This window comes from Neophocaena asiaeorientalis, unplaced genomic scaffold, assembly GCF_003031525.2.
Source record: "Neophocaena asiaeorientalis asiaeorientalis breed wild unplaced genomic scaffold, Neophocaena_asiaeorientalis_V1.1 scaffold141, whole genome shotgun sequence".
In the NCBI taxonomy this organism is placed as follows: domain Eukaryota; kingdom Metazoa; phylum Chordata; class Mammalia; order Artiodactyla; family Phocoenidae; genus Neophocaena; species Neophocaena asiaeorientalis.
In genome coordinates this window covers 3,126,451-3,151,801 of record NW_020174267.1, presented here as the reverse complement: position 1 = coordinate 3,151,801, position 25,351 = coordinate 3,126,451, and the positions used below count along the sequence as shown (strand labels likewise).

The 25,351-nt window shown below is 46.3% G+C and overlaps 1 protein-coding gene across 1 annotated transcript in view; it reads right to left on the bottom strand.

The window, feature by feature from the left end:
• LOC112406478 (multidrug resistance-associated protein 4-like) overlaps positions 1 to 25,351 on the bottom strand; it is a 151,837-nt gene that overhangs the window by 94,077 nt on the left and 32,409 nt on the right. The window contains exons 5-13 of the mRNA XM_024755259.1: positions 24,975 to 25,076; positions 21,098 to 21,171; positions 20,980 to 20,985; positions 13,116 to 13,205; positions 12,802 to 12,888; positions 6,322 to 6,418; positions 2,410 to 2,622; positions 926 to 1,066; positions 73 to 110 (exon numbers count right to left, since the gene is read on the bottom strand). Coding sequence (XP_024611027.1) covers positions 73 to 110; positions 926 to 1,066; positions 2,410 to 2,622; positions 6,322 to 6,418; positions 12,802 to 12,888; positions 13,116 to 13,205; positions 20,980 to 20,985; positions 21,098 to 21,171; positions 24,975 to 25,076 — 848 coding nt within the window. The remainder of the gene's footprint in view (positions 1 to 72; positions 111 to 925; positions 1,067 to 2,409; positions 2,623 to 6,321; positions 6,419 to 12,801; positions 12,889 to 13,115; positions 13,206 to 20,979; positions 20,986 to 21,097; positions 21,172 to 24,974; positions 25,077 to 25,351) is intronic.

The window sequence follows — 25,351 nt, the reverse complement described above, 5'->3', positions numbered from 1 at the left end:
CCCTGACTCTGTGGGAAACTGCGGCTTCTTCTTGATTTTACAGCACTTTGGGTCAGACCAGGAATCACTCACCAGTATGAAAGCCACCAATCCTGAAGGACGTAGGCAACCTGGAGCAGGAAACAACAATCACTCAAACACTGACATTACTGACCCCCTCAAAAGCCCGCTCACTAGAATGGGTGATGGAAAGGCTCCAGAGAACGGAGACGGTCCTTCCAGCTCAGGTCAGGGGCAAGCCCCACATCCCAGATAACCACAGGTCAGGGAAGGGCATGTGACATTTTAAAATCTCTAAAAGACATCCTTTCTTTCCTAAAAGCTCTCTATCATGCATATGTGATACCAGAAAGCCTCACTTATTTTTATTTTGCTCCCCACAGATAACGCATTTCAATGCAAATCCAAGTGGACTGCAAAATGCAGTAGTAATGGTGTAAATGTCAGGATTTTTTGAAGGAAAAACACTTGACAGGTACTGTGACGGTCAGTTTTCTGTGACAGCTTGGCCAGGCCAGTCTCCAGTGATTCAACCAAACACTCGGCTAGATGTTGCCGTGAAGGTATTTTGTAGATGTGGTTCACATCTACAGTCAGTCAACTTAAGTAAAGGAGATCACCCTCAACAATGTGGTGGGCCTCATCCAGTCAGTCGAAGGCCTTAACAGGAAAACCTGAGGATTCTTGGAAAAGGAAGAAATTCTGCCTCAAGACTGCAGGGTCAGCGGCCTGAATCAGCCCACAGGCCTGCCTTACTGATTTCATATTCACCCAGCTAGATCCCACAGTCTTTGAAATAAATCTCTAATTCTTTGAAATAAATCTCTAAATACACATATTAAAAATAATAGTAAAATAAATACAGTATAAATAGTACATATACATCAAGTTGAGGGCACAAACCAAAATAAATGTCCTTACTTACCTGAGCTGCGATGTTTACTAGAAGAAGGAAAATGATGGTAAGCCAGTGAGCACCGGCTGTGAAGTAATTCATGTAGGTCTTAAAGTGAACTCTTCCCTCCGAATAGCTCTCCAGTGGTAGTGTAACCTGTATATGCTCAGTCTGCGAGGCAAAAGTGACAGCGAGAGACAAAATTTTAAATAATGAACCCTCGAATTCTAGAAGTTCAACAATTCGCTCCATTGCAAAGCTGTGGAAAAACAGACACATCTCATACCCTGGTAGGAGTGCAAGATGGTCCATCTCCTACAGAGAAGGATGCGGAACTATCTAGCAAAACCATGCATGCATTCACCCTTGGACGCAGCCATCCTATTCCTAGGAATCTATTAGAAACAAGGAAACATCATTTGCACAAAGTTATTCGCTGTTGGGTGGCTTTGCTTTAAATCGATCACGGGCCTCAGCACACACACAACATACCTGATTCAAGTATAAATGCAGAAGCTTATTCCACAACAACACACTAAATGATATGGAGCTAATGTATCCCTCTAGATTATTTGTGTCACTCAAAGATGGAAACATAAAACATACTTGGGGCTCAAGATACTAGCCAAATACAGTAAACTGAGTTCACACGGTGAGCTGGAGACATGTGAGTTTGGATAGCAGGGGAGCAGCATATGATCAGAATCCACTTGGTTCCTGAATTTCAGAGAGGGATTCCTGAGTTTGGAATGTGCGGGACTAATCTAAATACTTATCAGAATCATCCAGGATCCTGGGTTTGAATAGTGAGGGTTTGGATATCGAGGAACACCTGTGTATGTTTTTAAGGGAGATCTAGTGCCTTTCTGTCTGGAGGACTTAGAATGCATTATAGAGTCACAGGAGCCAAGGATGTCCTGGGCTCTATGCTGGCCACTGGGATTGAAGGTGGATAAGATGTGGTTTGGTCTTGAATGGTAAGAAAGGAAGATGGGAACTAATTCCAAACTGTCTGTTGTGTGTCAGGTCCTTTGCACAGGCTACCTCTGGCCCATCACAGACCATCTGACAAGGGGGCAAAATAATACCATGAGTCACCTACAGTGCCAGTTGACACACAGGACAGCAGCTGATTTAATCTGGGCCACAGCAGGACTCCATATAAGGAGGTCTTAACATTACTCCTCTAGATGCATAAAGGAAGCCAGGAGCCAGCAGAGCAAGTAGGATGTAACTATGGTAAACTGAAGAGTTCTCATATCAGTGTGAGCCACATACACCCAGAAATTCATAGCAGTACACCCACTACTGATCTCCATAGGATTCTCCATCCTACACCCAAGGGAGAACCCCATTCAGGGAGCAATTTAATTCTACCAATTCCGTGGAATAAGGCCTTGGAAACTTAGGATATACTTTGGGACAAACAAAGATGTCATGAGCAGAGCAGACTGAAGGTCCATAGGTCCACCAAGAGTGGACAGACCAGGGCATTTGCAGGATGAGAAACTCACATCTTGGTCCTCTGGAGCGGCATCTTGCAACGAGGGTCTGGAAGACTGTTGAGACCAAACTGAGGACTCGGAAAAGGTGCGATTCCTCAGAGCAGGAGATCCTGGAACTGGAGATGGCTCAGTCTCCTCATTCTCCTTCTTTAAAAGGATATCTTCAAAATCTACCCCAGATTTCGGAAATGTAGTGTAAGTCCCCTTTTGCACTATTTTGCCCTAAAATAAAATAAAGCATTTGAGAGGAATGCATTTGCATTTGATAATACTAATCTGTTCTAAATACTAATCAAGAAAAGTTAACTGGTCTTAAATTATGATTTTCCAAAGAAAATGATCCTTAGGTTTGGAATTCTGGTTGACAAATCTACTCCAACTCGAAACAGAACTGAGCATTCCGACCTCTGCCAAACCCTGTGTTAGGTACTGGGGGATGTGAAAGAAATGTGTGCTCATGTGTTAAAAATGGAGGCCATTGGGCTTCCCTGATGGCGCAGTGGCTGAGAGTCTGCCTGCTAATGCAGGGGACACGGGTTCGAGCCCTGGTCTGGGAGGATCCCACATGCCGCGGAGCAACTAGGCCCGTGAGCCACAACTACTGAGCCTGCGCATCTGGAGCTTGTGCTCTGCAACAAGAGAGGCCATGACAGCGAGAGGCCCGTGCACCGCGATGAAGAGTGGCCCCCGCTCGCCGCAACTAGAGAAAGCCCTCGCACAGCAACGAAGACACAACGCAGCCAAAAATAAATAAATAAATAATTTAAAAAAAAAAAAATGGAGGCCATTGACATAACTACCGCGGGCACTTCGCCATCAAAAAGCACAGAGGCCGGTGATGTTATCAACACAGTCTGTTTAGACAACATGGAAATTGAAAGAAGCCTCATGTGACAAGCAGGATTTTAAAAAAAGTCAGTTGGAAAGGATATTCCAGGAAAGAAACTTAAGACTGACCCAGAGGTGGGCACGAGCACATCTGCATAGGTAAGGGTCACTCATCAGATCTTTGCTGACCATTGTCATAGTGTCATGTGCCCCGCTGAGACGAGCGATGTAGGAACCGGCCCTGGACGGAGAACCCACGAGCTGCGTCCACATGGTCTTCACAACTGCCCCACAAACACAGGAAGTTCCCAACTGAAAATTCAATATTCCAGCTGATGAAATAGCTGATAAACAAGGAGGCCATGAGACCGGGGTGGCTCTAACGCCTTGGCAGCCTGTGCCAGCAAACCATAACCTAAGCCAGAATCGATCACAACCCACCACAAGCAGCCAACCAGGCTTCCCCGCATCAGGCAACTGCTTAAGCTACAGCCAATCTCATCGTTTTCTTTGAACACGTGTGACACATCATTGCACAGTTTCCCTCCCTTACAAAGTTATATAAAATAATGTACAGATGTTTTCACTATTTTCTGACCCCGTGAAACAAGACTCAGCTGATTCACTCAGAAGCAAACAAAATATTGGGCAAAACCCCAGGATGAAAAACTAATTAAAGTAGGGTATGTCTGGTTAAGACAGGTCAGGTAAAGAAGGTGGCCCACGACCCCAGCTGGTACCCCTCTCGTTCTATCCCCCGAGGTGGTCCATTAGGAGAAGCCCAGTGAAGCCTTTGGGTACCACCCGACACTGCAGAATTAGAAAATTATTCACAATACACTGTTTCTTGTTCCACTTGGGAGGCAAAATTCATACACCTTATTTGATGAAATTATCACTTTCCACTTAGTATCTGTAAGATGCACAAGGAAACTAATGGTACAAAGACAGCAATTATACTGGGCAACCAATCACTGACAATTCTGAGGGGACGAGAGAGCAGTCATCCCCTCTCTGCTGCGAGAGAGGGACCAGACAAACAGTAAGGATGGACCCCAGCTCACCCAGGGGTGCTCACCAGTGGACAAATGGTTGTTCTGATAGTAGTAAAATTGAGGGTAGTGTCCTCAAAAGAAGCAATAAGGGGTCCCTAAAACATCCAGGGACTGGCTGAATAGGTTATTCTGCCCACTGATTCGTGCTCATAATAGTCCAAATGCTGGGGTTTTATACACTAGTATCACCCCCTCTGTGCGTGAAATCCACTGCTCTCAAGTTTGAGAGATCTGAGCCCCCCATTCCTGGAGGAGTACAGGAGAGTTGACCATGGAACTGCTACTACAGAGGGAGAGGTTCTGCATTTTACTTTAATATCTTACTTGGAGCAGAAATTCACCTGATAAGTCAGGAAGTTTACCAAGGGCCTATTGGAACAGACGGTGGTTAAGGATGGAGGTGCTAAGGCACAGAGGCAAACAAGCCAAGGAGTGAAGCATCAAACCACCATCAAGTCTGAAAAATTCTCAACTAATCTCCAATCCACCCCTAACCATGCTAGGAGTTGTGGGTTGAATGGTGCCCCCCTCCAAAAAAAAAGATACGTTCAAGCTATAAACATGACACCTGTAAAGGTGACCTTATTTGGAAACAGGGTCTTTGCAGATGTAATCAAGTGAAGATGAGGTCATATTGAGTAGGGTGGCCCTAAATCCAATATGACTGATGTCCTTATGAGAAGAGCAGAGACTCAGACAGACACGTGGACAATGGCCACGTGACATCAGAGGCAGAGACTACAGTCCTGCAGCTGTAAGCCAAGGAACCACAAGGAAGGCCGGTGAACCCCAGAAGCTGGAAGGGACGATTCTCCCCTAGAGCCTTCAGGGAGCGCACGGCCCTGCCAGCACCTTGATTTGGGACCTGTAGCCTCCACAGCAGTGAGATGATACATTTCTGTTGCTTTAAGCCACCCAGTTTGCAGTACTTTGTTATGGCAGCTCCAGAAACTGATACACTAGCCTGAGCCCACACTTCTGTCTTCTCAACTGTACTGAGACTTCTAACTGTGGACACGCAGGCTCAGCGGCCATGGCTCACGGGCCCAGCCGCTCCGCGGCATGTGGGATCTTCCCGGACTGGGGCACGAACCCGTGTCCCCTGCATCGGCAGGCAGACTCTCCACCACTACGCCACCAGGGAAGCCGCAGAGGAATCTCTTAAACCTCACATCAGACCACATCACTCCCCTGCTCTGGACCATCCAGTGGCTTCCATCCCACTTCCTGGCCTGCCGCCCACTGCTCAGAGACCAGCGCCCTCCACGGCCCCCCGCTCCCTCTCCTCAGACACGCTGGCCTTCCTGCCATTCCTCCACCTGCCAGCTCAGCTCCTTCCTTAGGACCCCCCTCCCCCAGGTGCCTGGATGGCCCGCACCTTCATGTTCCTCAGGCCCGAGACGCACCAGCTCCCCAGAGAGTCAGGATATCAGCCCCACCCCCTCTCTCCTTCATCACATCTGTCCCCATAAGAACAGAAGCCCCACGAAGGCAGGGCCTTGTCCTACCGCCGCACAGGCTCTCACGGGTGTGGGGCAGTGAGACCAGCAACTGGCTATGGCAGCAGCGTGGGCGTCTCTGACTGGGGTGCTCACCTCCCTTCGGGTGTTAATGGAAGGTACTCTTCAGGCAAACCAAGCATGACAATCACATGGATACAAACAGGTCTTAGTGTCTCTAATTTCCAAATACTAATACTCTTTGACTTAAGTTGTGGAAAGGGGACACAAACAGTTCTAAATAAAATAGCATCGTTCCCCTTAATAAATTTCACTGGAACAGTGATAATTCAGTAACTCTGCAGCAGCACTTTCATATACGTTAGGGTTTACGTGGCCTAGGCTGTAACCGTGACATTTCTACAGGTCTCCGGATTCATCCTCAAAGGCGCGAACACCAGCTCTGAGGAGAAGGGGGCATAAAACTGAGGGAGAAGAGGCTGTTTACCATGAACTCAAGGAGAGTGACCTGCTGGGAGGCGTGGCCTTCCACACACCTGAGTGCTAGCAACTTCCACAGGCTTCTAGAAACTACTTACATCTTTCAATACCAGAATCTGACTTGCAGCTTTTAGGTACTGCGACTGACGTGTCACTAGGATTGCGATCTTCTCGTGCAGGGCTTGGCGAACACACCTACAAATGTAAAAGGTACAGCGGGCAAAAGTACGTTAGTGGGGGTGCTCCAAGCTGAAAACCTGTATTTGGAAACATAATGAGACAAAGACAACACAGCAGTCAAAGATGTGTAAATACCAGTACAAACAATACAAACTAAATATAAATATAAGCCAATGATTCTGACTAGGCCTCAAATTCATTCAGCAGCAAACTTGAATCTAGCTCTGCTAAAAAATTCTAAAAAGCAGTCCAGTGAAAGAGGCACCGACAGCTACGGTTTTTTTCTTTCAAAGACTCAGCTTAACAATTATTTACATGTTTCATAATGAAAAACAATTGAGCAATACTTAGATTCCAAAACTTGACTGAACCAAAACATTATTTTATCACCTTGTGGGAATGGGAGAAGACGGATTTGTGTCATATAAAAATGGGTACATTTTTCTTACTTTTCTGATTTTTTGTGACATATAATGTACATATTAACAACAAAAAAATGAACAGATTTTTGGTAACCTTTGCCAGAGTGCATTTTCTAGACACTTCTTCCCAGATAATATTAGATAGAAAATGAATGCTAGCGTGGCCTCCGTCAGTCTCTACGACATTCCCAGTCCCGTCCAGGAAGCAAATCCTTTTTCATTAGGACTGAACACCATCCAAATATGAAAATGAAAGAACAGAATCCAAACAGCACAAATCACAGTGGAAATTATCCAACAGCTCAAAGACATAGCAATTCTCTATAGCCAAGACCCCTGTGTGGTCAGGCCCCCCGAGATGGCTGTTCTCTTGCTCTCTGTACATCCCCTGCTCGCTCAGTGCCTGCTTCACCTACACCCCAATCACACGACTGACCTTCCTACACACTTGCCCCAGGCCCCAGCTAATGACTGTTCTAGCTTTAGATCAGGACGCTCCACTATGCTTACCAGAGGGGCAGTGAGGGGTGTGCTCCTTCCCTGGTTCCCATGGTAACTGACGAGCCAGCCTGAGGTCAATTCCCCTGTAACTGGTCATCTTCCCTCTCCCCCGCCTCCCCGCCAGGAACCGAGACTGCTGCCATGTCCACCACACACGGTGAGGTGTCCCTCCAGGACCTTGCTTCAGACATGGAAGCTCGCCGTGGCCACTGAACCATCCGTGTCTCCGTCGCTGACTCCGGGCTCTTTCTTAGGTCTGAGCTGGGCAAACACAGGTCTTGCAGGCTGCGGGGTGCGGCCCAACAAACACCCTCGGTATCCAACCTTACGTGTGTGTTTACAGTAACCCCCCAGACTGCTCCGCGTTTTAAATGCAGACCCCTAGGGACTCAGCCCCAGGCTCATCCCACAAGGGCCGACGACCCCTCCAAGGAAGCGAGTAGCTGGGTCCGGGGCCCCGGTGACTACAGGCAGGGCTCCAGGCGTGTACTCTGGGTGCCCGAGCCCCTCGCAGAGCAAATCTCAGGGACCTGGGCCACGGCTCAGCCTGCTGAGTGAGCCAGGTGCAGAGTCTGGAGGCAGCAGACTGCAGCTCAATCCCTCTCACGAGCCTGACAGCGTCGGACAAGCTACTAAACCTCAGTGTCTTCATCTCAAAACAAGGCCAATGACAACTCACCCACATGTTCTGAGAAATCAAACCACCAATCCGCTCAGTCCACGTCAGCCCCGCCCGTACTCCTCCTAACCCACGAGCGGTCATGTGCTCTGGACTCAGGACAGAAAAGTCCTAAGGGGACACGCTGGACACTGGGTCTGTGATCAGAAGCGAGAGCTCAGGACGTAGACACATACACCATCGCTCCATTATGTCCAAAAGGATTCATTCTTCCCTTTGACATGTGTTAGTTCAGCTTTCGTACCTAAGTTTCTTAACTGAGTAAACCCGTCTTCAGTTTTAGTACTAAAGCTTTCCATGGAACTGTTTCTCCTTAATTCAAAATTACCTGCCGAGAGTCCCTGAAGTGGGTGTTAATCAAATCTGAAGGGCAGCTGTGTCCAAGCTAGAGCAACCCAAAAATTCTAAAATGTTTTCTTCCTAACATTCCATCACAGATGAGGTAATATAAATAATTACAATGAAGTGATCAGTTGATGACTTATTTTTCCTAAATAATGCGTTTTATCCAGATCTCCAGGAAATACTCTATTTTTCTAGTTTTTAGAATAAAGATTTCCAAGTCATGCCATAAAAATGATTGATTCAGCAACCAGTAGTTTAACTGCTATTCCTATATAAGGGCTGTGTTGATCCTATAATCCTATATATAATCCTATATAAGGGCTGTGTTAAGAGGGGACACACCCCATAGTAGAGGGGATACAAATAAGAAAGACAGAGTCCCACCTTCATTCCTTCAATCAGCAGAGGTCTGGTGAGATATCAGGCACAGTCATAACTGTCGAGCATACATCCACAGGTGAAGAAAGCAGACGCTACTCCACACCGTGAACAGAGGGACACACCGAACAAGTATAGAACATGCACTGTTGGGCCGTGATGTGTGCTCTGAAGGAAAGCAAGGGGGGCTGCTGTCTTAGATGGGGGTGACACGGGAGCCTATCTGGGGAAACGTCCCTAGAAGAAGGCACAGCAGGTCCAAGGGTCCTGGGACAGAACATGCTAGGCTAAGGAACCTTCATGAATTCACAGCTCATAGCGGGGTGGGGAGGACTGATGAATGGTCAAGTGCAACCCACCGAGGGCTGTGGGAAGACAGAAGGGCACAGGCTCCCCCTGAGGGAACAGGAGGGAAAGGCAGGGGCTCTGGCACAGAGGGGGCAGTATCTACAGACAGACAGGTGTGAGAAAGGGCCCGTCACAAAGCCGGCACGGCTGGAAGCCGAGTGGGTGTGAGGGCCACTGGAAAGGCTGATGGGGGCAGGTGGCACAAAGGAGCTCGTTCTCCGTCTGAGGACTGGATCTGCAGTCTGAACATGAGGGGGGTCTGTGAGGGGCTGGAACAGAGAGGGCGAAGCGTGTGGACAGCAGCGTGGGCATCTGACCAGGACAGGCCCGAAGAGCTGCTGACGCGGGAGCCGGGGGCTCTGGTGACGTGGGGCTCTCTGAACCGAAGCGGGATCCACAGCTGGACACAGGTGAGACTGCATCAGTTCACCTAAGGCTCTAACCTTCTGTAGGTGAGAGAAGCCACTTAAGGTTTACAACGTATAGTTGGAAAACTCACAAACCTTAATAACCTTGGCTATAGATTCACGACTCAGGGAAACTGTTAATGGCAAGTAGAAGTGCGCTTCGTTCACTTTAATACAAAACGCTCCCCATTACTAAGCTTCGACACGACCACCATCCTTCACAGCACACCGTTCCATCCAATTTTCTAACTTGAGAACATTCTCCAGGTGCTGCCGAGTGATTTCCTGAACTGCCTTCCTGCTCCCTGCCCAAAGTTTTCCCCAAAAATGTGGTTCTGATTAGCAAACAGTCTGAACAAGCTTGCTTCTATCAAGTGTACATCCAAGGTCATTAAATCCAAAAGGTTGGAAAGGACTTTATAAACACCTCCTGTGCTGGAAAAAGAACTTGGGAGAGCCTTTGTGGTAAGTACACGGATCCGTGGCAATCAGAACACCTTCCTCTCTCCTCCCTGTGACACGAATGCAGTGGCCAGCAGAAACCGTTCTTGGAGTGATGGAGAACTTGGGCAGACACACACAAGACTGAGTGACAGACATCTGTGAATGCAGGGCAGGGCGCTGGGAACAGGGAGGCTGAGCTACTCAAGACCCAGGAGGGTGGCAGTGGGGAACCTGTGTCACAGCACTAGTGCCTGTCACTGGACTCGTGACAAGACACAAGGCACTTCTCTAAGGGAAAATTCATTAAGTGACGATCAGGAGAGGGTGGGAAAGGCAGTCAGACCAAAGAGCTGGAGGCCACGCCACGTGTCGGCTGCCCTGCTCTCTCGTGTGCTGAAGATCCGATGCTACCGTGCACTTTGTGTGTGTGTGTTAAGATACGCGTAGCGTGGACTTCACCATTTTAACCGTTTTTAGCGTGTACCTCAGTGGCATTAAGTGCGCTCAGTGCTGTGCGGCCGTCACCGCGATCCATCTGCGGAGCTCTTTCATCCTTAACACTAAGCGCAGGTACATACTGACTCCGGGGGAACCTGCCCCCGACCCCTGCTTAGTGGACGTGGAATCCCAGCTCCTCGTATCCAGAGCTCAGGGCTGCCTCCCCCGTCTCGTTCTCACACTGCTGCTCTGCTCAAGTCCCTCTACTTGGCTCCTCTGGACGGGCTGTAAAACAATCATGTCTCCCCAAAGCCACCTGTTGACACCGTAGCTGCCAGTACCTTAGAATTTGCTGTCAGGGCCTTTAAAGAGGTAACTGTTATTCTTAATTAGGGGGAGGCTAATCCAATCTGACTGGGTGTCCTTAGAAGAAGAGACTGAGACGTAAGGACAGAGACACAGGGGTGCATGTGAACAGAGGAAAGACCAGAGGAAAAGATAGGACACAGTGAGGAGGGTGCCATCAGAAGTCCACACCTTGATCTTGGACTTCTAGCTTCCAGAACTGTGAGAAAACTAATTTCTATTGTTTAAGCTCCACCCCCCCCACACATCTGTGACAGCCTGCTATAGACAAGCTTGTGTCCTCAAATTTCATACACATTAAACCTAATCCCCACTGTGAAGGTACTGGAGATGGGGCAGTTGGGAGGTGAACAGGTCATGAGTGTAGAGCCTTCATGAATGGGATTAGTGCCCTCATAAAAGGGACCCACACAGCTCCCTCACCCCTTCCACCATATGAAGACACAGGAATCAGGCCCTCACCAGACACCCGATCTGCCAGCACCCTGACCTCGGGCTTCCCCAGCCTCCAGAACTGTGAGACATAAATTTCTGTTATTTATAAGCCACCTAGTCTATGGTCTCCTGTGAGAGCAGCCTGGACAGACAGAGCCCTAGCAAACTAACAGAGGGACTGACAGCGAGAATTTCCAAATAGCTTCTCTTTGCTGTAGGACCTGCATCCTCCGGGCGAGGACGTGCCTGCCGTCCTTCTCACAGCCCTGCTTCTTCCTACCTCTACACCTGTGTTCCTACTATTCCTTTAGCAAAAGGAACTGAATCCTATTCTCAGCCCCCACAAACCCTGCCCGGCCTGCAGGCCCACACGGCACTTCCCGCTAAGGCCAGTGCACAGGGAACTTTCCAACTTTACCTGAAAGCCTACAGCTGCCCACTTAGCATTTACCATCCTATATCCAAACCCTCTAAACCGCGACTCTGCTGACCTTTTCCCCGGCATCTGTCTTAACAAGCTCCATAGAGACAGATTCCTTAGAGGCAGAAATGAAAGCTGAGCGTCTCAGTCTCCCTTATTCTGCCCCGTGTGGGTCCTTCCCCTCTCCTGGCTCACTGTTCTCCTTTGTAAACGGAGAGGTTTTGTGCAACAACATCTGTAAGGGCATGGATCTCAGTGCACACAGTAGGGCTTTACTAAGTGCAGCTGGAAGGGCTCGTTGGCTTTAACAAGGTGAACAACAGCAAGGTAACTAACCGTGGGGTAGATGTGGGTGCCGTTTCAGAAAAAGCAAGTTCACGAGGCTTTCGAAGAGGCCAGTCTAGACTCCATAGAGGCCTCAGTCAGCGTGTGTTAGGACACATTATACACAGAAAAGCATCAGAGCTGTTCTGCTTCAGGGGTTCCGTGGCCAAACAAGAGCCACTGACAACAAATTCCAGAAACTCAAAGTGAAAGTCAGGACTTCAGCCAGACTCTGGATACCTAGTTACAAATTCAAGTTAACCGTACACTGTGGGTCTACGTATTAATTCTAATAAGCACACATGAAGCAATATTAAATGACTGAAGCCATACTTAGATGTGGAATAACTCATTATTAAATTCTAGACCGTATTAAGTATTTCCAAACCGGCAGAATAATAAGTGTAAACCAACAAGGCCTTTCCACGGAAGCCCTATGTCAGTACTGGAAACTTCACTTCTGACGTGCCTTAAACATATGATGGAGGAAAAGGACCGGCAGCCAAGTACCAGGCTACCGAGTCCTACTCTCCAATTTAAAATCCATACATCATCTTTCTTACTGCTGGGGTCTGGATCCATCCACAGTGTCTGGTTATTAACTGCAAGTAGCAGGGGGAAATCTGCCATCTGTTCCTCAGCTCCCCAAAGCATGGACTCCACTGGTCTCCACACACTGCAAGCTCCTTCTGCATTTTCCTATCTTGACCTCATCCTCATGCAAAAGTTCTCTAGGACGGATCTTCTGTGGAGGGAAGGGAGGGGGGACAGGGACACCAGGGCAGAACGAGCTGGGTCTCCTGAAGCACAGACGCTCTCCTGAGCTCTCTTCCCTGATCTCTACGGGGTTCTTGGAAAGCAGAAATGATAGGAAACAGGAGCAAACTCACAGTTCGAACAGGTGCCTGCTCACTTCTGCATCTACTGCACTGAGCGGATCGTCCAGGAGGTAGATGTCTGCATCCTGATACACGGCTCTAGGAAACGTAGAGAGATGTCAGGAGAGGGACGCTCCAAGCTTCCTGTGTCCCATCTTTGAATCAAGATGGTGTCCAGCAAATCACTATTCATTCCAAGAGCCCATGGAAAAGGGCCAAGACCCTGCTTCACACAGGGCCCACCCGGTGAGCGGGGTCTGCGTGCTCACTTCCACTAGGAGCCATGGAGGAGGGAGGGGCAGGAAGGCAACTGAAACGCCATTTACCTGGCGAGGTTGACCCGGGCTTTCTGGCCTCCACTCAGCGTGGTTCCCCGGTCTCCTATCACAGTTAGGTCTCCATCCTCCAAAAAAATCCTACATGGAGACAGAAAAGGGGAAAAAGAGAAAGATTTCAAATGTGTTCTCCTCCTGCCATCCTAACCTTTTTAGCATTAGTTCTTCATATAAGTATTTGATCAAAAGCAATGGGTACATTTCATAGTGACTAAACCGTAACCTTAAACATTTTAAAAAACATCTCTCGGGGTTCTTCGTGTGTTTACATTCTGTAGTTTTTCACAGCATTTATGCATTAGGTCATTTTAACAGATACTTATTGAGGATCGACTATTTGCCACGCACTGTTCCGGGCACAAGGAATTCAGCCATGAGGAAACATAGTCCCTAGAGTTGCTTTCCATGGTGGGAGATGGAAAATTAACATGAGTGCAAGTACTAAGGACTAGAAGAAAAAAGAAGCCAACTTCGGGGGACAGGGAGTAAAGGAGGGAAAGTGAGTCACTAGTGGGGTCGAGAAGGGCTCTGTTCAGAGGGGGTTGGAGCAGATGTTCTGGAGGGTGGAGGGGCTTACACTGACCTGGAGAGGGTGCTCCGCACAGAGCAATGAGCGAGTACAAAGGCTATGGGGCAGACGGCCAGGGTGTCCCGGGACAAGCAAGGAGGGCCGGAGAGCAGAAGCAGAGTGAGAATGAGGGGAACGAGGGCAGAGTCAGGGCAGGAGGAGCCCTGGTGTCAGCCCAGTAAAAGGGGGAGGGGAATGGGGGGCCTGACACGGTCTGAGGCTTTTAAGGAATCATTCCTGCCTCTTTGTGAAGGACAGACAGTAAGGGGGGAGGGTGAGAGAGGATACCAGTTAGGAGGCCACGGCAATAACCCAGGTGAGAGATGACAGTGGCCAGGACCAGAGTGGGAGAAGTGAGGACGGAGAGACGGGGTCACACACTCCACACACACTGGGAAGGTGGAGTCTGTAAGGCCTGCTGATGGGACGGGTGTAGGAGGTAAGAGAAGAGGACTGTGTTATGTGGGGCGTGAGGAAGGGGAAGAACAGGGTCTCCATTTACTGGGTTGGGGAAGATGGTGGACTTCCCCACCATCCCCTGATGGTTCAGGAGACTTCGCTTGTAGACGAGCTGAGATGACCTCTTGGTGATGTCACAGTGCAGCTGGATATGCAAGTGGGAAGGTCTGTGCTAGAGGCCCAAGTGTGAGGGCTGGTGTCCCCGGCTGGTGAAGGCCCAGGACTTTTTTTTAAATCAAGGAATAAGTGTGTCTTAAACTGGACATCTTGCTGACCTCGGCCTAGCTTCCTACTTTCAGAGAAGGGATAACACCTGACCTCTGTCTTCACAGTGATACTTAAGACATATTGACAGAGTGACAGACAAGGTCTATACAAGAAATGGGAGAAGAGCAGGCTGGGCAGGAAAGACAAAACCGAAGCAAACAGTGTGCTCGAGGGACACCAAGCAGATCAGCTGGACTAAGTAGGTCCCTGTCCGTGGAAGCAAGAAAAACTCAAATTTAAGAAGGATATGAAGTTTTGTTTTTTGTTGTTGTTGTTTTGTTTTTTTTGCGATTCACGGGCCTCTCACTGTTGTGGCCTCTCCCGTTGTGGAGCACAGGCTCCAGACGTGCAGGCTCAGCGGCCATGGCTCACGGGCCCAGCCGCTCCGCGGCATATGGGATCTTCCCGGGACGGGGAACGAACCCGCGTCCCCTGCATCGGCAGGCGGACTCCCAACCACTGCGCCACCAGGGAAGCCCGGATATGAAGTTTTGACTTGAGGATCTGGGAATCTATCAAAAGTTATATTTGAATATTATTTAAGGAGTAAGTTGACCAATCAGAGTACCTGGGAAAAAAAGAAAAGATGACAAGGACATCCCCCAAATGACAAGATAACAACCAGATTTAAGCTACACAGTGTTATATTAGAGACCTTTACTTAGACTGCCTATAATTATCACTGGACAGAACATGGCACAGACGAGCAGCGTTTGTGGGGAGTTCGTCATCTACTAAACTCCTCAGACATCCACCTAGGATACACAGCACTATCTTTCTGCAGATGGAGCCCTCATTTCTTTGTCTCTACCTCAGCAAATCTGGGGAGAAAGCAAGTGGCACACTGGGGTCTCCATGATAAACAAATCGTTTGATCTCCCTAAGTCTCATTTTCCTCTTCTACAGAATGTGCCGCAGAAACAAGTGTCAGTAAACTCAAGGATGCTGTGAGAATCCAAAGAAGAGAATGTCCTCAAGCCCGTTCTCTACATCTTTATTCCTGTCCTGGACTTGAGGACACGGGGGGAAGGGGGAAGGGTAAGGTGGGATGAAGTGAGAGACTGGCATGGACTAATACACACTACCAAACGTAAAATAGATAGCTAGTGGGAAGCAGCCGCATAGCACAGGGAGATCAGCTCGGTGCTTTGTGACCACCCAGAGGGGTGGGACGGGGAGGGTGGGAGGGAGACGCAAGAGGGAGGAGATATGGGGATATATGTATTATGTATAGCTGATTCACTTTGTTATACAGCAGAAACGAACACACCACTGTAAAGCAATTATACTCCAATAAAGATGTTTAAAAAAAGTGTATGAACATCCTCTGTAAGTGGAAAAAGGACATGAATTGATTGTAACTTGCTATTGGTGACTTATCCCTATTTTCTCATCAAACCAACAGTGGGACCCCATTCACAGTGTGAATCACAACAGGGAAATCACATGACCCTAAGAAGAAGAGAAATACCATCTCCATCATAACCCTCCCTGACAACCAGAAAGACACACAGGTCCCCTGCACCCTCACTGGGTTGCATCAAATGAAAGGGAGCAATTGCTCTGTCGTGAAAATTCATCATTGTTTTACATATTTCTTTGTTAGGCTCAAAAGTTTATACCATCTCTGGCTTTTGGTTTTCACGAAAAACAATGAGCCATTTTAAGATAGGTTTCCAGCCTTAAACACACGCACACACGCGCACACACAGTTGCTTAGCCTCCGTTTCACTGTTGACAGTCCTTGCAAACTGTTCCACTTAGATTTTACGTCATTTTGGTTTCCTTCTCAAAATTGCAACTAGCTATAGCACAGCAATCTTCACCACATTCTAGAAGAGGCACTTAAATCTACTCTTTCATTTAGCACAGTTAGGGCATATGAAACAGGCTCTCTGAGTCTGGTAGTAGGACTTCAAGTGTGTTATTTACTCTGCAAATTATTTAAGGACCAGCCCCAAATGGGAAAACCATTTCAAAGGAGTTGAAGTAAAATCCAAGTCAGGCTAATTTCCCAGCCACCATTTTCCGATTAGGTTAAAGGGAAAAGCCTGAGTTGAGCATATATTATAGTTCCTCCCAGTGGAGGAACTGTTACCTTTCAGTAAAATTTCACCAATTTGCACTGAAAAGCAGTACATAGACTAGAGAAACACGAGGAAATGGCGACGCTGGTTTGACGCCACCCGTCCTGAAGCACATCGAGGGCCCTTCAGCGATGGTGGAGACTTACAGTAGAAACATCACGGAGCAGAGACTGTGGAAACAGCTGATGAGGAACAGATGCGAGGTCCTGGCAGAGGAGGGCTGGGTTCCAGAGTCAAACAGCAGGAGGCCTCTGCCTTTCTTCACAGTTTTTCTTCCGTTTGGAATTGCCCCTCCTCTCACAACCTGTCAATATCCTGCCCATCTTTCCAGGCTCAGCCCAAACACACTCCTCCATGAAACCATCCTGGAGTCGTCTCTTTTCCTGCTGGGTTCCTAAGGCTTTGTTTACATCTTTCATGAAGGACCTTCTCTCAGCTCCTGGAGGGGAAGCTCTGTGCACCAAGCACTGTTCTGAACCCTGATCCCGATTTTCTCTAATCCTCACAACAAGCTGCACAGTAAGTACTGGCCCCATTTCACAGATGAGGAAACTGAGACTAAGTGAGGTTACATCGTTGGTCTGAGGACTGTCAGCTTTTAAACAGAAGAGTTGGAATCTGAACCAAGCTCACGGCAGTTCATAGCCTTCTGCTCTTTCACATCATGCTATCCAAGTGGTGACTGAAAAGTATATTTGAAATGAAGGCAATACTAAAATAATTCAAGACTTGAAGGCCTCTATACCTAGATAAGGAAGTATCAATAAACTTCTTATTCTATGACTGTCAAGGCAATGTGAAAATGTCCAAGTTGGCAGGAATGTGGTAAATATGAAATAAAAGTACAAGCTTGTGGGCACCCAAGAGGGGTTTGTAAATTCAAGCGATCTACGTGAGAAAATATTAAACTAGAATTTATCACTGTGATACCTTTAAATATGTATTGCCTGGAAGTTTTTAAGAGCCTCGAGTGGCTGAAGATAATATGCACACAAATGTGACATACTATATTACTTGTGTTGTGGTAACAGAATATTTTTATTGTCGAGTTATATAATGTACTATGTGCAGGGCACCTATATAAATATCAACTCAAAAATGGAAGTTAAATACTCAGATACCTTCCTTCTTACATGTCACATTTTATGGATGTGATTCTATCAAAAGCTAGCTGAGCTTATAATTAATAGCCAATTTATTTTCAAAATCACTCTAACATTTATAGACTGCCTGTTAGATCCCTAGCAAGCAGGTGCTTTAAAATCATTACTGCATTTCATCCTCAAAACAACCTCATGAGGTTGACAGTATTATTATCTCCACTTTACAGATGAAGAAACAGGCTTGTAAGGTTCAGACAATCAACCAAAATCACACACCTGGTCAACAGAGACCCTGAGACTCAGCCCCTGAGCCTTCTGACTCCTGGGCCTTGGAGTTGATGTCATCAGCCTGAATCGATGTTGCCAAATGTGATTACATCTTATCTCTCTATTTTGTTACAGAAAAGTTTTCAGCTCAATGAACTTTAATGTTTACTTCAATTAGATATAGTATAATGCATTTATATTATTATTAACATATGTAATTACGTTTACGAGACCTAGTATAATACATCTATGTTGTTGTTAACATATTTAATACAAGAAATGTTGCTTTTTTTCTGTCCCCCACCACCCCCCCGCAGGATTTGGGGGAAGTGGGAGGTAAGGAGCTCTGTAAGGAGAAACCTTTATTATATTTATATGTACCTACTACATATGTACAGATGTAGAGAAAAGGGCTATAAGAGTAACAATAGCTACCATTTACTAAAAACCTGGCATATTTGCATTTTATAGACACTGCCTGTAGCCTTTACAGTAATCCCACACCTCCCCCATTTAATAAGAGAGGAAACAGACAAATACCTGGAGTTACCACCCAAGACTGTTTCTCTCCAAAGGCCAAGGCTTTGCTACTACCTGTGCAGTCTCTGTATCTACAGGCCAAAATAATTCCAGAATACCACTATTATCTGTGACTGTCTTATGCCCATCCACTGACACAGGGATTCCAGGAGGAGATAAGCAGAGGATCTCATTACTCAAGTGGTTCCCAGGTGTCGTAAAGACCTTGCTGACCCCTTGCTAATCAGAGTCATAGACAACATTTCAGAGCAGCAGCAAAACCTCTTGGAAACCCTCTGACCCAACGCCCTCATTTTGCCGCAGAAATGTCAGAGGCCCAGGCAGGAAACAAGACGTGTCCAAAGTGACAGCAGGCAAGTGACGAAGCCGGGGCCAGGACTCCGCTCTCCGCTCCTTCTCCGCCCTGGGCCTCCCTTCCTGCCAAGGAGGGAATGGGCACGAGGGCCCCAACTCTATGTCCCGACCACGCAGCACAACAGGAGAGCAGTACGTATTTATAAACCTCACATCACGTACAGAAGAATCGCTGTGCAGCCCAATCCCGCAGGGGCCCCTTCCCACCAGAGTCTGTGCCGCAGGGACACCCGAGGGTGGGTGAAGCCCCAGGACACGGCCTGAGTTACTGCTCCCACCACCCCACGGGGCTGGGGCAAAGCCTCAGCCGCCGGGGAAAACGCTGAATGGCAGCCGCTATCTCAACACCTGCTTTTCTCCAGAGATGCTCAAATGTTGGGGGGAAAGACAGGGCTGAGCTTCACCAGAAAGGCAAGGTCGTGAAAGAAACACCCACACACTGGCCTAGGTCTCTGGAGTATGATCTGGGAATCGGGAGCTGGACGTGATTAAGGTAAAGAGGAAATATCTGAGATCTGCTTATTCCACATTCAACCCTACCTTCATCCATCACCCGCTTTTTAAAAAGTTCCTTCTTTTAAATTTCTTCATTTGAGAGGCAGCGTGACACCGTGGAAAAGCATGGAGTCTAGAGTCATGCAGGAACAGACTGAACGCGAGGTGCAAATCTTGAGGAAAGCTGTTTCATCTCTCCAAGCCTCAGTTTTACCAACTATAAAATGAGGATGGTGACATCGAGGACACTCACAAAAAATTAATAACCCATATACTTCTTATGTGCACGCATGAGCGTCTGTGAGCGATGGAAAAATGATTTGCACGTGGACTCTGAAGAGATGGCAGCTACTGTTCTCACTGTTATACATGTGCTTTCCCCCTTCTTTTCTTCCACGATATATATACCACTTAATAAAAACCTAGCTCATTACTGCTAACTTGATGTCATTTCTGCAAATGCACAATCTCCCATTAACGATAACCTGGGAGAAAGAAACAGAAGCCCATTAAACGAGCAAGCAATTCTGTTTTGTCCACATCAACTGATGCAATCTATGATGTTCAAGCCATTGTTCAAGCAGAATTACTCTTTCCTCACAAGGCGGGTTTGGAGCCCTCAACACCACGCCCTTGAAAGCCTGTCCCAGCCTTTTCCTCACAGCATAAAAGGGCAGTCAGACGTCCAGAATGCACTGACCAGACCCCGGGGGAGCCCTTTAATGCTATCATTCACTGATTTTTATAATCCAAGAGAATAACACAGTATTTATCAGTATTTACATTTTTCTTTCTTTCTGCCAAATTACATTCTCCTATCAGATAAGTTCAGTTTTCACCATTCGTTCACTAAGTTCCTTTAAATCCCAACAGAGTTAAATGTTTTCAGTTGCCATTTTCTGTGAAACTCAATGCCATTTGTGAAAACAACCTTTCCCCCAGTGAAACAATGCAATAAGAAGAAGAAATTTTAAAGCGCTCCGCTTTCCTTAAATAATAAAACACAAGTCAAAAATGGAGAGGGAAACCTACAGACTGAAAGGGAAGGAGGAGGCATCAACCAAGCGCAGAGGACAGACCTTACCTGGAGCCTGATTCAAACCACCAGCGAATGGGATTTCTCAGTGAGATGATTAACAACATGTAAACGCTGACGAGAACATTGATGATATTCAGGAAATTCAGGTTACTTTTCAGGTGTAATAATGGGGTAATTTTTTTCCAAAGGTCTTTTAGAGAAGACTAGTGAAATGTTTACAGATGAACTAATCTGAGGCCTAGGATCTTCCTCAGAATAATTTGGGGTGGGAGTGGGGCCGGCAGTGGGCGGGGGGAGAGATGCAGCAAGACTGGCCACGAGCCGATCCTGGCTGAAGCTGGGGGTGGGTTCATGAGTACTCATTACACTGTGCTCTCTATTTTTTACAAATTTTTGTAATTGCCCATTAAAAAGAGAAGTTAAAAGTGAATAAAACTTCACAAAGTGAAACAACTCCCTCCCCAAAAAAAGACATTCTATGATTGCTGGTATCACATCAGGATTCAAATAGTGACATACATGTGTGCATATTTACTCAGAAGACGAGATTAAAGTATTAAACAACATTAAAAGATCTTTCAAAATTTGAAAGAAACTTTTAACAAACCTTGTAGTTTAAACCAACGCTCTCATTATTTGAAATTCGAGTATATGCAACTCAAAAGTCATGACTCACCTTTTTCAAAGCACAAGCCTTTATTACTTTTTCATATCGTTCTTTTTCATATTTCTTCCCAAATAGAATATTACTCCTCAGAGTTCCTGAAAACACCCAGGGCTGCTGAGAAACATACGCGATCCTCCCGTGCACGCTGACCAGCCCCTGGCTCGGGGGCAGCTCCCCCAGCACAGCACTCAACAGTGACGACTGAAACAGATGCCAACACACACACGTGAACAGGCAGCACTCAGGACGGACACGCCAGCAGGACAACTGTCCCCACCCTGGGCGCTTGATAAACGATAGAACCCTTTCCTTTAAAATAACGAAAAAGTAAGATTCTAAACCCTTTCATTCAGAATCTTATTCTGAAGGAATAGGATTAAGTACAGTATTCTAAACCCTTTCGTTTAGAATAGGATTAAGGCAGTCAGGACAAAAAAAAAAAGGAAGAATAACACCATTGGTCAAGGTAAACTAATGGTTGATAAGGATTATTAATAAAGTGCTATATTCAGCAAAGACTAATTAAGAATGTTTAACATTCTTAACTAGCAGAGCAGCCCAGCAGGACGTGTATTTCATGTATCTGATGTTTAATGCAGCTGTTCTTGCATCCAGGTATCCTTTACTTGACAAATACTTGCTCTTAAAAAGCTGTGTGTGAAGAATATATCCAAAATTATTAAAAGAACTCTGAAGTGAGTTGTGTCCAAAGCGCAAAAGTCCATCATAAAGGAAGTCATCACCCTCTTGTGTACACATCACCCTCTTGTGTACACATCCCCCTCTTGTGTACACATCCCCCTCTTGTGTACACATCCCACGTTTAGATTTCTGTATTCTGTTGTACAGAACACAGGAGACTAAGTGCACGTGCACATGTCCTTCAAATCTTTAACAATACACAGGCGTGGCACATCTGTGTCCACAGCATCACAGCGCTCACCACACTGGGCTGAAATAGTCTGCCTGCGTATCTGTCTCGCCCCAGAACCTGGCTGCCTCTGGAGGGCAGAGGCGTCCGGGGCTTGCTCACGTCTGTATCTTTAGCGCCAGCACATGGCTGCACACTCACTACACGTGCACTGACGGGACCACGTCAAGTCACACGAGGAAATGCTCAGAGCTTCCCGGAAGAGCCATTACCACCTCCAGACCTCCTGGAGGGCCCACTGTGACAGAAAGAGGTCCCCACTGTCTCATTCTGTCCTGAACAGCTGTCACATAAACCATTTCCTTCACGGAGACGTCCAAAGTCCCGACAAGCAGTTCCCAACTGTGTAACAGGAAGCACCAGGAAGGAAAACACAACGTGCTTACTAGTTTATTAAAATAATGTACTTAATAGAATATTCAGTATGAGGCTTTTAATCATTTGTAAGGTTTCATTATGACCCTTGGTTTTAACTGTCTATTTCACTAATCTCCACAAGGTGGCAGCATAAGTGCATACATGCCTGGCCCTTTACTAATAAATAATTTGAAATCTCCACTAATCGCTCCATTTTCATTCGATAAAGAATGAATCTCAGTAACGCTCAGCACGCAAAGGGGCACGTTATAGGATAAAGTCACTCTTGGTAAATTAACTCTTACAAATAACGGTCAAAGCTCTAATTTCACGAGAGCTCTAACTGAACACCAACAGCAACAAAAAATGGGGAACAAAGAAATTAATTATGGGGACTTCCCTGGTGGCGTAGTGGTTAAGAATCCACCTGCCAATGCAGGGGACCCAACACAGCCAAATATAAATGAATAAATTAATTAATTTTTTAAAACTCTATTAAAAAAATTAATTATGACATCATGGGTCAGAGTGATAAAGCCTCATATTTATACATGTTTCATGCATTACCTGTCCTGGCTAAACAGGGGCAATAAAGTACTTCTACTGTAAGAAAAACAAAAAACATGAAGATACCTGCGACAGCACACAGTCCAACGCAAGGGAGAAGGACAAAATACTCATCATGCCAATCACAGGTAGTATTCCTGAGAGACGTAAGAGTGTATGCACGTGTTAAGAAAACTGTCAGTAACTGCTAATGTTTAAAAAGAAAAAAAGAGTGGTCACACTTGATTAGTAAAACCCCAAAAGATCGAAAGGCAGAGTCTGCCTCATCTTCAAAATGAAAAACTTTGCTGGAAAGAACTAAACTAATTTTAAAACATTCACAGACTAAAGAAAAGGACAATTATTTTTCATCACCAAAAAACCTAGCCCCAGATTTTATAGGTATTACAAGTCTATCAAGAAGAGGCTAGATTTTAATACATGAGAAACATTTTTTAAGCTTCTCCATTCCTTTCTTCCTGTCTGACACCTAGGGTTCCCATTTTACTACCTTTCACTCAGTTACGACAACAAAACAATGAGCCACATACAAACAACAGCTTCCCGTTGCAGCCCTTCACAGTCTGTCAGGGCCAGACACTGAGTTCCCTCCCTGTTCAGGCTTCAGGATCGGGCACTGCTCGGCCGTGACCAGAAGGGGGCAGCACTCGACAGCGCAGGGGTACCGGGGACTGTCTCCTGATTATACAGGCTCAGGGGGCCACTGACTCAACAAGGACCGTCTGAGGGATGATGATCTGATCATCAGCTAAGCCCCACTGTGTAACGGACCATTTGAAATCCCTGCCCCGTGGAGACTTGGAGGCTCTCACAGGACCATTTATTTTAAAGCTTCAAGACTGAGACCAAGTCCCATCATTTCATGAATGAGACCTGGGTCCCCGAAAACCTCCCCCACCTGCCCACCTGGCTGTACAGAGAGCAGGTTACAGAGCTCATGTCTATCTCCTGCCTCCCAACCCAGCATGCCCTTCATTCAGAAGCAGCTTCTCCCCAAAACCTCCAAAGTCTGTGCCCCTCCCGCTCCGAGGGCTCTCTCACCCACGACCTAAGTCGACAGGTCCTAATTACTAACGACCCCAGTGTGGAGCAGAATCCTTCCATAGGCAAGGCCAGGACAACAGAATAGGGTGTTCTGTAGCATAATGTAAGTTGCACAGAAGTCTGAGAACATGTTACTAAGTTCTTGAAAGAAGAACAAAGGAGCTCATTTAAAAATGCTACATAGTTTGGTACAAAAGAAATTTGGTAATGGGTCATTCAAAGTACGTGTTAGCATTCACACAGAGTCGCCTTTATAATGGAACTTTAATGATGCTTTCCATAAATGTGCATTATGATGAGAAATACCACACTGGAGGTAAATCCATGTGCACAGAGGACCATGAAACCAGGGGGCAGGGGGAGCGTTTCAGTCATCGGTAAAGGGGCTGCACAGGGTGTGCAATATTGACAACTTCTTGAGAGCAGACCCTGTGTGTTTTCTGTTTGCCTGAACAACATAAATAAACCAAGTGTTGGAAAATCACCAGTTCTCCCTGTCAGCTTGCCACACAGTGCAACCCTCCAACTGGGAATCACTGGTGCTCACTATGTCCTCCTGCTGTCGCCTCCCCGTCCCTGGCTGCCACCAAAGTAGCCAGAACCATCTAGAAGCTTAGGATGGGGAGCCTCCACCCTGCCCGACAGTAAAATCTGTATGAAGATCCATGGCTTCACTCCGTATGTAATAAGATGATCTGAGAATTCAAGGCAAAAAATGTACACTGATTCCCCAAAGCCTCTGGTCTGTAACAATTGTTTATGTACCTGTTAGTTAACCCATTCCATACTGCAGCATTTTGTCTGTCCAATCCTATAAAGTCTAACATTACAAACGTATGTACTTGAAGTTCAAAATGTGCTAAAACTTTGAAAGCTCTCCTGAAAATGAGAGAGAGAGCAACATGTCAAACATCTTGGGCTGATTTTATACTTAATCTCCAGTAGTTGCAAACCTATTCCTGATTTTGAGAATTTTTATAACATACTTTCAGTAAATGAGCAAATCACACTTTACAACATGTGTAAAGTCTGAAAATTCTCTGATAAATCTATGTCTTCAGTTGCCTGTTAGCAGTCAAGATTCTTAGAATGAAGAATTTGTTACCTCATCCCAAAAGGCAGTGAAGTCTTGCACGTCCACTACGGTTTTACCATCTGATGGCAGCTGAGGGTTGCACTGGGATATCTCATCAAGTAACGGAAAAGTCTACAGAAAAGGAAAAACAGATTGTTTAAACTGCAGGAACAAAACACAAACAAAAATAATCGCTTTCCTGGAATTTGCAAGAAAAAACTTTATACAGCTTATGTATCATTTTGCCAACTATATTTAAAATGTTGGTTCACATCAGAACATACTAAATAATATATAGGATAATATATACTATTATTATAGCATATAGAATATACAATCGTACAGTATATATAGTATACATGTATAGATTATTATATATATTACATATGTATACTATATATATATTA